The sequence below is a fragment of the Chiloscyllium punctatum genome, chromosome 20, assembly GCF_047496795.1.
Source record: "Chiloscyllium punctatum isolate Juve2018m chromosome 20, sChiPun1.3, whole genome shotgun sequence".
NCBI lineage: Eukaryota > Metazoa > Chordata > Chondrichthyes > Orectolobiformes > Hemiscylliidae > Chiloscyllium > Chiloscyllium punctatum.
This window is the reverse complement of record NC_092758.1, coordinates 43,097,348-43,108,929: the sequence shown is the minus strand read 5'-3', so window position 1 is coordinate 43,108,929 and position 11,582 is coordinate 43,097,348. Positions and strand designations below refer to the sequence as shown.

The window sequence follows — 11,582 nt, the reverse complement described above, 5'->3', positions numbered from 1 at the left end:
CCCTAATTGACATTGAGAAGGGCGGTCCTCTTGAATTGCTTCAGCCCTTGTTCAGCATTCTCATCCACAATGGTGTTAGGGAGGGGGTAGCAGCATTTTGACATAGCAAGAGTGAAATAGTTACAACATACTTCCAAGTTAGTATAGTAAATGGCTTGGACAGGATTTTGCAGGTGGTGGTGTTCCCATGTATCTGCTGCCCTTGCCCTTCTAGATGGTTGAGGTTGGGGTTGAAAGGTGTTGTCAAAGGAGCCTTGATAAGTTTGCAGAGGGCCTGCTGTCATTGTATAATCCAATCGACTGAGTGGCAACTATCCTTTCACATAATCTGCATTGATTGGAGTTCAAGTTTTAGAACACAAGCATCTATTTGAGGAATAACTTCTAACATTGTAGACTGAAAATGTGTAATTGAGTTCCTAGTCAGGGTGTGACAATTCCAAACTGCAATTACTAAAAGTGATTATATATTGGGAATATTTGAGTCCTCTTACTTTGCTATGTCCTTACACTATTTTTGTCATGTAATGTCTCATTAGTAAATTAAATCTGAATTTAATGAACCCTTATTTGAAAAAAATTGAATTCTACTTGAAAGACACTTCATAATTGCTGCCATTATATAAAGGACTACATTTTTGCCAGACTATACATTCTGGTGCTAAATATGTTCAGGTTTTTACATCATTAACCAAGGCTCTTGCACTTCAAACTAAATGCTGTAGAATGCACTTGTTTTGTACTTGTGTAATGCACATGGTTTTAAAAAATAGTGGTGCATGCTGATGCCCTGTTATTGTAATTGCTTCCAACAAAGTATTTAATAAAAACTGAAGTATCTTAGGCTCATGATTAGTCCAGTAGAAATTTTTTTTAGTTAAGATTCCTATGATTTCTTTCTAAGACAATACCAATTCAATGTTACATAAGGCATTTGGTAAGGAATGAAACCATAAAGACCAATGTTCCATAAATATTATGATTCTGCTCAAAGTATTTTGTACCATCATCTAAAATAACTCTAAAAATCAAATCAACATTCTTCATTCCTAAAAAAAATGAACAGAAATATCAATTTTCTTGCTGCTGTAGAATCTTTGATTGCTTTTTTGGAGGTAAACAATTCCATATTTATACATTGAGATAGATTTCACAATCATTGGCAAAGCAACACTGCTGCTCACGGCTGTCCTTGAAGAAAATAACTGACGAAGATCTAGTAGTCTCTGTGGCACAGTCTTTCTTTTACCCAATACCTTTTGATTATGGTGCCAAGTCAAGGGAGTCTCCACTATCTCTGGGGCATCATCACCACATGGAATGAGCAGCTAATCACACCAAAGCATTCGCACAAATAACAAACCAGGAAGTATAGCCAATTGAATTTACTTCACTGTTAGTTTTTAAACGCTATAGATAATGAAGAAAATATGGTGTATACAAGGGATTAAGATGCAAGCTAGAATATTAGAAATGAAATTTAAACAATTAAAATATCATAATGAAGAAATTTGGAAGTTAGCACTTTCTGAGCTAATAAGGCTTTTTGACAGTAATTAAGTATGCTGTTAAAATTTCAACATTATTGCTACATTCAACTTGGAGCTCATGATGAACGGCACAACTATTACAGTACAGGATGAAGTTACATTGCGTACAATGTTCATTCTAAAGCAAATCAAAAAGAATTTGAGTCCCATGGTCCTTCATCTAGTTCAAGTGTTTTGTTTTAAATTCACCCCATGAATATGAAATATTCCCTGACTCATCTGCTCTACATGACAAAGTATTCTATATTCCAACAAGCTCTGCATAAAATAAGTTTCTCCTTACCGCTCTCCTCAGTCTAATGGTAACTTTAAATTGATGACTTCTTTGTCGCTGGTTCCCAAACCAGAGCAAATAATCTTTTTCTGTGCAGCTTAGCAAAACCTTTCAGAATTTTGAAGTAGCTATCACATATCTAACTTTCTCTATATGCTTCTGTAGAAAAGAAGTATATTAAATACATGGGAGTTGTCCATGTTATCAAGAAAGATGCTTTGCCATTACAAGGCTTCCTAATCAATGTCATTTTAAAGGTCATCACTTATCTGCTTTTTGCACACTTAACCTCTGAGTTAGTGACTGTGGATTTAATCTCTACTATGAATATTAACATACATTCTTGATTGAAATTGTGGTATCGTACTGAAAGAGTATTACTCCACTGACAGAGGTGCAGAGTTGAGATTTTAAATAGTGACCCCTTCTGCATATTCAGATGAATGTAAGAATTCTATGACAGCATTTAAAGAAGAATATTGAACTCTAAAACCACCCTGTCTAATATTTCTCTAATCAAAACAGATTAACTGGCCACTCACTTATTTGCTGTTTATACAGTTTTACTGTGGCAAAACAAAACTTTCCATTTTTCCTATCAATGCCTAGGTTTCAGAAGTAATCTATGGGCTATTAGTTGCTTTAGAATGTGATGAGACAGTATGGCCTATATATTCCAGTTAGAGTTGGAAACCATATTTACACCCCTGATTGTGGGTTGTTTAAAATACACTACCTACTGTTGGATAACTTGCACAATGAAGAGTCCTGAACAGGGGCTTCCTGTTTTACACCTATCCAGGAATCCTCAAACCTAATAATGTAGAAAATCATCATTGAAAGCATACCATTTTTTACAGTATTGAATGTCATATTCTATAGTTTACATATACAATAGATACTATGACAGGTTAATGATGTAAGGTAAATGGGGGAGTTAGGTTGCCAGTTTGGTGAATGGAGTGGGCAGGATGCCAGGTGGGTACAGTTCCAGATAGGTAGAGTGTGTTAGGGAAAGAATAATGTTTAGGTTAGGTCCAGTGGTAGTGGGGAGGAATGGTTTGGTTTACGGGGATGTTATGTTGGTGGAACAATTTGGATAGTTTTTTTCAAGTGGGGCATGCGTGGGAAGTTGAGGTTGAGGGAGTGTTGGGTTAGGCTCAGGAGGTTGGGATAAGGGCAGGAGTGGGGGTGGGAGTTGATTTTGGGATCAGATGTTAGCTCGAGTTGGGGAGTGTTAGGTTGGTTGACAAGGTGATGGATCTGGCTTCGGGTGAGGAATTGGTGGATGAGGAAAGGTTGAGTTGTGTCAATACAGGGGAATGGAATGGGGCCTATGTATTTGGTTTGGTTGAGTTGGGGGTGTAGAATCAAGTAGGGTGGTGGCTGTGGAGAGGATATCAGGTTGGGGAGGGTTGATGTCAGCTTAAACTGGGGGTCATTTAGTTTGCAGCAGAGGTAGCTGTGATGTGTGGTAAGAGGGGGTGATGTTTCATTAGGTCAGCATGGGCTTCAGGTTCAGCAGCATTGGGTTGGATCAGGGATCTAGATACTGAGACATGCAGTGGGGCATAGGTCCAGGGATATCAGCTTGGGGTGGTTGTGTAGTGTCGGGGCTGATGGATCAGTGGTGAGTTGGAGGTTTAGTTTAATAATTACCCATTTGGGTCCAGATGCAGGAGCATTGCTCACTGAAATTTTTAATTTCCTGGATGATTGCCAGCTACATCAGCAATTCGGTAGGGTCTCATTGTGCAACTTCAGTCTACACTGCTCCAATGACCATCCTCATATCAAAATACCTGGTGCTATATAAATGCAAGTTTGTTCTTTTAGTGGCAAGGCTGAGAACTCACTGAATTTGACAGTTAACTCTGGGGAAAAGGGTTTTAATCTCAACAACAGAATTGTGAGGCAAGTCCCGAAAGACATTTAGCTTTTCTTGCTGCAACTACATATTTTGTGCTTGCATGTGTATTGAAAGATATTTAATTTACAAATATTAATATCATTTTTGAATTTTGGATTTATAAAAATTGAGGTAGATGGATGTCTGTGAAGGTTTTCTTTGATAAAATGGTCCACAAGAATGTCCATAAGAATGATTAAATCCAACATTTCATCAAAAATTAGGTGACTGGAGACTCCTGTGTTTATACAACTGGTAGGGTAATTACAAAATCATTTGTTTTCAGGTTCACATTTTCAGTTCAGAAGAATCTAGGATGAGCAATCTTTTATAAAAAAAATCTGTTCAAAAGATACCAGTGTTGAGTTTAGAGGGAAGTTTCGTTTCTCTCCTTGAAGGATATAAGGCAATCCTGGGAATGTGTTATTTCAAAGGGTTTAGTATATGGAATTTTCAAACAATGAGTGTTTGATTAGAAATTTGCAGATTATCAGAACTGAGAAAATCTAGGCTCTCAAATTTATGGAAAGCTTCATGTTGGCAGATTTGGAAAAGACTGATAGTCTTGGACTGTGGTGATAATTCAAAGACACTATTGTGGGTCAGCTAAGTAGAAGCCTAAAGAGTTGAGATATAATTTATAATTTCTCTGGATCTGAATCTCTGTAACGGATATTGTTACCCTCAACAGAGCTGATATTGAATCGTACTGTAACTGGAGATTCCAGAGATAGACCTGTTCAGTATATTATAGTTTGAAATTTTATAGAAAAATGGAAATCAGGAGGATGCTGGGAGTGTCTAGCACTGTGTCGGAGAAGTACAGCTCGATAGTTATTTCCTCTGTAATACCACAGGGTTGCTTGTGAAGACGCTCATTATCTGCCAGCAGCACAAAAGCTGGTAATGATAATCTGCATCTTAAAAAGTAGCTTCGCAGGCAAAAACAGAAATTGTTGGACAAACTCGGACGGTCTGGGGAGAGAAATCAGAGTTAACGTTTCGGGTCCAATGACTCTTCTTCAGAACAGAGTATAGCTAGGAAAAGCTGAGGACCGGGGGTGGGGACGGAGGGGAAGAGAGTAAAGGAGAGGTGGAGATAGATATTGGCTAGCGCGTCATTTCTTCTGCTTTGGAAATCTCACAGGTAGCACAGGAACACTCTCTCGGACTGCCGCGTTCAAATACAACAGTTACCAATTACAATGCGAAGTAATAATGGAGGCAGATGAGGATGACATGCTATTGCAGTTTTTTTTCCAAGACCTTGTTTACCCTTCTGTGGCCAGACTGAAACGAACGGCAACTTTCCCAGTAATCTTGAGGGGTTTTTTTTGTTGTCTAATTGAGATAACCATCGGGTTTGAAAATAAACTCTGTCTTAAAGCAACTCAGTGCAGGCGAGACTAGATTTAAAGATCGTGATTGTTTTTTTCAAGTTCTAGCATTTGGTTTCCCTGCTTCTAAAGGTGAACGGTTTCGGAGTGTGAGTGATAGATTTGGGGATGTTTCAGATGCAGATTTGACAGGCTGGTGTAGAAGTCAGACTTGTGCGGCTGTCGGCATTTCTTTCGTGGCTTTTAGGTGACCGGCCACTGCAACCTAGAGGGAGCCCTTGCTCAGCAGTGAGAGAGTACAAGGGAAACGGAATTCGTAACTTCTATCATCAGATCATTTCAAATCTTCCACTTCTTCACAGGGTCTAGATGTACACGTGGTGGAGCCAAAACTGCCTCCAATCCCAAATTGTTCTCCGTTGCAGTGCATGGCCGCAATCTGTCAATCACAGTGACTTCATGAGATACGTCCCGTGCTTTCAATATTTTTCCCAACCTCCCGGCCTCCGCTCCAGTGAGACCGAGTTAAGGGCTGGCTGAGGGAGAGGGTTCCAGCAGCGCTGCCGGCACCGTGCCCCCCTCTGGTAGCCCGATGCTTTGGCACTGCACCGAGCCGCGGTCTTCAGTGGGCGCTCAAGTTTAAAGCCAGAACCCCCCCAAACAAGTTTCTGACACGACTTTGAAAGCGTGCAATGGATAACTTCAGCGGAACGCTGTACTTTGTCTTGTTAGCCCTGCTCGGCGCAGACGGCCTGTACCTCGCTCAGCATACAGGTAATATTTGGGCGTCTCCACTCGCACTCCTGTTTAAACTGCAATACTTTTAGGATGGCGAGAATCCGCTGCTTTTTTTGGGTGGGGGGGGGTGGGGGGTGGGGAGTAGGGATCTTAAGTTGTGTTCAGTTTGTTACAGCCAAATGCACAGTATTGATACAATCTTGCCATGAAATTGCCTGCTTTACAAATACGATGCTAATTAAGCTTGCGGTTACGAACTTCAAAGCCACAGAATGTAAATAACTCAAGCGAACTCCTCCCGATAGTGTTAATGGCACAGATCGTTTTGAAAGTTCACCGCTGCATCTCTATCCGTTGCAGATGCACTTCTGGACAAATTAACCAACTATGAGCTGATGACTCCGAGCAGCACAGATGGACAGGGGAGATTTCTGTCCCATGCTGTGTCAGCAGCTGGAAAAAGACGCTCTAAGAGGGACACTGGGAGTTTCCAGCAAGCTGCAGCTGACGAGCGCTTGTATTACAATGTGACGGTGTTCGGGCAGCAGTTTCACCTCCGGCTGAAACTCAACTCCAGGCTGGTGGCACCTGGAGCCACGGTAGAATGGCAGGACTCGAACGGCACTCACAGGGAGCCTCTCCACGGGGACTGCGTCTACTCCGGAGATATCACTGATGTACCGGGGACTTTAGTCGCCATCAGTAACTGTGATGGACTGGTAAGCAACACTCACTCCAACACATTAACCCCTTTCCTGCAGAGACAGCGCAGAATTCTACACCTGTCACATGATTTGAAAGGGTGGTTTTCATAATTTAACCCATGATACAATAGCTTTATGTATCCTAGACAATGTAAGGAATAAAATCACGACTTATAATGGTCATTTGACTGCTTAGAATTATGCAAACTTCAGCTTCTGTCTCATAGCTGAACCTATTCAAGTTGATGGTTAATTCTAAAGTTCCTGTCTGCCACTCCCAATGTAAACATGCACACATGTCAACTTCTGTCAACACCTAGTAGTTGTGAACTCATAGAAAGATATAAGAGCCCCAGGTCAATGTGCACAGGTAAGAATGTCATTCAGTTTTAAGGCATAACGAATTGTCCATTGAATAGCCGTGAGCATGATTTGAGAAGTATTTAGCTGTCAAGCTAGTATTCTTAAAAAAAAAATCACATTCTTTAATTCAAATAGGTTCTGACCTGCATCAAGGTGTAAAACTGACAAAATTTTGTTTTTGATTATTGATGGTCCTGAACAGACTGGAAGTGGTTGATATGATGAGTTCATAAATGAAATCTAATGCCCCTAGCAACATCCAGATTAAACTTTGTCTATGTTATCCATAATCTTGGCATTCTTCAGAAAACATAGAGCTCAAAATTTATACACCATATTCCAGCAGAGCCCTAAACAGTGCTTTGTTTTTTTATTCACTCATGGGACATTGGTGTTCCTGGTTGGGCTCTCATTAATGAATGAATGAATGAATTAATTAATAAATTATGGAAATAGTCTAGGCCTTGATGCATTTAGAGACAGACTGCTTCAGTAGCTGGTGCTGAACATTATGCAACATTCAGTGAACATCCTCACTTCTGACTTTAAAATGGAAAGAAGGGCATTGAAGCAGCTCAAGATGGTTGGGCCTAGGACACTATCCTGATGAACTCCTGGAGTTGAATCAACTGATCTCTAAAAGCCACAACCATCTTCTTTTGTGCTGGGTATGACTCCAAGCAACAGAGAGATTTTCTTTTTTTAATCAAAGGGCAGTGCTGTGTGATCAAAACAGTGAAGTGGAGGATAGGGTCTAAATTAAAATAGAGTTGGAGGGGGAAATAATACCCTCCACCCCCTGCGGCGCCCACCTCTCCCTGAACAACTCCAGGGTGTTGGTGGACACCGCGTGTGAGACTTTTTTTCAAGAGCCAGCTCTCAGAGTGAACAGCACCTCTGAAGAGAGTCTGTTTTTTTTTCTTTGCACACTCTCACACTCACACTGATCCAACTCTCAAAAGGGAAAACACCCGAGTGGCCAGTGACAAGCAGTGCCCTTAATCATTGTTATTCTTTTTTCCTCTTTTCCCCACACTACCGCCTAACTGCGGTAGTGCTTATATTTTTTCTCCAGTACCCATGGTGTACGTGTGCAGGTGTGAGACACAGTGAAAAGACACAAAGTGCACAAATCTTTATTCAATTTCCACCACCAGGAAGATAGAAAAAACACCCGAGTGGCCAGTGACAAGCACTGCCCTTCAAACCACAGGGCAATGCTGTGTGATCAAAACAGTGAAGGGGAGGGTAGGGACTAAATCAAAATAGAGTTGGAGGGAGAAATGATGCACTCCACTCCCTGCGGCGCCCACCTCTCCCTGAACGACTCCAGGGTGTCGGTGGACACCGCGTGCTCCTTCTCCAACGACACCCGGGCTCTAACATAACCCCGGAAGAGGGGCAGGCAGTCGGCCCTAACGACCCCCTCCACGGCCCGCTGCCTGGACCTGTTGATGGCCAGTTTGGCCAGGCCCAGGAGCAGACCCACGAGGAGGTCCTCGGACCTGCCCTCCCTCCTCCGTACCGGGTGCCCGAAGATCAGGAGCGTGGGACTGAAGTGCAGCCAGAAACAGAGGAGAAGGTTTTTGAGGAAATCAAAAAGGGAGTGCAAACGCCCACACCCAATATATACATGGTCCACGGACTCCACAGCGCCACAGAACAAGCAGTTGGGCTGGGAGTCCGTGAACCACCGCAACCTGCGGTTGCAGGGGACTGCTGCGTGCAGCACCCTCCACCCCAGATCCCCGAGAGAAAGGGGGAGGACTCCCGCGTAGAGAGCCCTCCACTGGGGATCTCCGCCGCCCGGTGGCAAATGGGCACGCCAAGGCGTGTCCGGACGGTGGATGAGGGAGAAGAGGTGGACGGTGTGCAGCAGCAGTCGATACAGGGCCCTCCTTTTTATATCTTTGAAAGGAACAAAACTAAAATTTCGGAGGCGGCTCAGGTTGTGGGGCACAGGCTCCCGCGGGAAGTACGGGACCTTGGGGCCAATGTGAAATTCCGTCCGGGCCGGGGTGAGCGCGGAAGAGAGAGATTTTCCCTCCCTCACCCACTAATTCCTATTGGTTCCTGTTTTCGAGGGCTCGTTGATGCTACACTCAGACAAATGCTGCCCTGATGTCGAGGGCTGTCTCTCTCACCTCTCCTCTGGAATTCAGCTCTTTTGTCCATGTTTGAACCAAGGCTGTAATGAGGTCAGGAGCTGAGTAGCCCTGGCGGAACCCAAACTGGGCGTCACTGAGCAAGTTATTGCTGAGCAGATGCTGCCTGGTAGCACTGTTGATGACATCTTCTTTCACTTTACTGATGATTTGGATGAGACTTTGGCAGTAATTGGTCGGGTTGGATTTATCCTGCTGTTTTTGGACATTGTCAGCTAGGTGAGGTGTTGTAGCTGTGTTGGACATTATGGCTATGGAAGTTGCTGGAGCACTGGTCTTCAGTATTATTGCCAGAATGTTGTCAGGGCCCATAGCCAATGCAGTACCCAACACATCCAATTGTGTCTTGACATCACATGGAGTAAGGCAAAAGTGAGGACTACAGATGCTGGAGATTAGAGCCGAGAGTGTGGTGCTGGAAAAGCACAGCAGGTCAGACAACATGCGAGGAACAGGAGAATTGGTGTTTCGGGCAAGAGCCCTTCATCAGGAATCAATGGAGTAAGTTGAATTGATTGAGCACCGACATCTGTGATGCAGGGAATCTGTAGAGGAATCTGAGATGGATCATCCACTAGGCACTTCTGGCTGAAGATTGTTGCAAATGCTTCCACCTTGTCTTTTGCACTGATGTACTAGTCTCTTCCATCATTGAAGATGGGGATATTTGTAAAGCCTCCTACTCCAGTGAGTGGTTTGATTCCTCATCACCATTCGTGACTGGGTGTGACAGGACTGCAGAGCTCCGGTCTGATCTGTTGATTGTGGGAGCGCTTAATTCTGTCTATCACTTGCTGCTTATGCTGTTTGGCATGCAGCTTTACCAGGTTGCCAGCTTTGTTTTAGGTATGCCTAGTGGAGCTCCTGGCATGTCCTCTTGCGCCCTTCATTAACTTCTTTGTTTTGTACTTAGCTGCCCTATTGAAAATGTTAAGTGTTCCAAACACTTTAGTAATTGCCTTGTCAATGTGCCCTGCCAACTTCAAGGATTTGTATCTCCACTGCCATGTTCCTTCTGTTCTTGTAATTCCTCCATGATAGTACCCAGACCAGCTATCCATGTTGGTTCACCCAATGTGCATCACATTGGTGGGTCCAGTGCAGGTGCCAAGATGGTGAAGATGAGAGGGCAACGCAGGTGTCACTGGTGAGCTGGATCAGGACTAGTGACTCTCTTTCAGTTATACCTTTTTTATTTAAATATTCTAAATGGCACCAGATTATTCACATTAAATCCCATCTGCTGCTTAGCTACCATTTCATAATTTTATGTTCCTAAAATTTATTAATATCCTACCATGTTGCTAAATCTTGTAACATATGCATATTTCTAAATTGCACTTTATATGTACACATGTAAGTCTGTGTATATATAACCAGAAAAACTGTGATCTTCACATTGATTCTTGAGTGAATTCCACTTGGGGGGTGGGGGCGGGAGATCTTCAATCTGAAAAATAAAATAAATGTTCATCACTACTCTTTTTATTATTACCTGGCCAATTATGCATGAAAATTGCCTCTCCCCAAAGCCTGTGATGTGGTACATTATATGAAATGCCCTTTGATAATCCATGTTAAACATCTACTTCATTGCCTTTATCAAACTTTCTTTCTATCTAATTTCATCCTGTCCAGGCTCTGCTATCCTTTCCTAAAACAAAATGGTTTTCTGCAACAGAGCCTTAATCCTTACTTTATTGTGAATACCAAAGTATTCATTTCAGCACATCTGTCATCCTTTCTGCCTCCACCAGGGCAGGTGTTTTGTTTTTGGTCTGTCTCATCATTCCTTTTGGGTGTAGGACATACCTAAATCTTCTAAGCTAATCTAAAACCATTTTTAAAAATCTTCTAATCTCCTTGTATCCTTTTTCACTTTTTCCTTACACTCTGTATCTTGCCTGACTTCCAACTGTATTCTGGTCCAGACGTTTGTCAAAGGTTTTTCTGTTTTTTAAGATCTGTATTCTTCATTAGGCCGTGAGTTCTTGCTTTGGACATCTACCTCAACAACTCCGTCTGTTTTCTTTCATTTTTTTTTCTTTTTACTTCTTTTTTTTCCTTCTTTGGAGCCTTTTGTAGGGGGTTAGTCGGCAGCTGGCATTTGGGGCCAATGATGGCAAAGCTTCTTCAGCGACTGGTGGTGGACTTTTCAAAGTGGTGGCATTGACAAGGTAACATTTCAGAAGGGCAGTTGGAGCAGGACTCTTGGTGAGGTAGCAGCCTTGCCTGGTAGCAGAACCAGGGACTCTTGGTTGCAGAAGGAGTGTTGCAATTGGTGGGATAGTGGTGGCAGTGTGGTACGCCTGGAGCGGGGTACTCCTGGTATTGTCAGGGCAGCAACAGTACTGATGACTCCTTGTTGCAGGGCAAGTGTGTGTGTTTAGCATGAGGCCCAGCATGGTGGTGGTGGTGGTGAAGTGGGCTGAGCGGCACAGATGGCACCTGAAGAGTGGCAATCACTACATTGGTGGGTCCAGTGCAGGTGCCAAGATGGTGAAGATGAGAGGGCAACACAGATGTCACTGGTGAGCTGGAT

At 42.9% G+C, this 11,582-nt stretch overlaps 1 protein-coding gene across 1 annotated transcript in view; it reads left to right on the top strand.

Annotated features, from left to right (window-relative positions):
* Positions 1–5,363: 5,363 nt before the first annotated feature.
* LOC140492085 (A disintegrin and metalloproteinase with thrombospondin motifs 2-like) overlaps positions 5,364–11,582 on the top strand; it is a 240,277-nt gene continuing 234,058 nt past the window's right edge. Inside the window, exons 1-2 of the mRNA XM_072590792.1 lie at positions 5,364–5,844; positions 6,169–6,527. Coding sequence (XP_072446893.1) covers positions 5,763–5,844; positions 6,169–6,527 — 441 coding nt within the window. The 5' untranslated portion in view covers positions 5,364–5,762. The remainder of the gene's footprint in view (positions 5,845–6,168; positions 6,528–11,582) is intronic.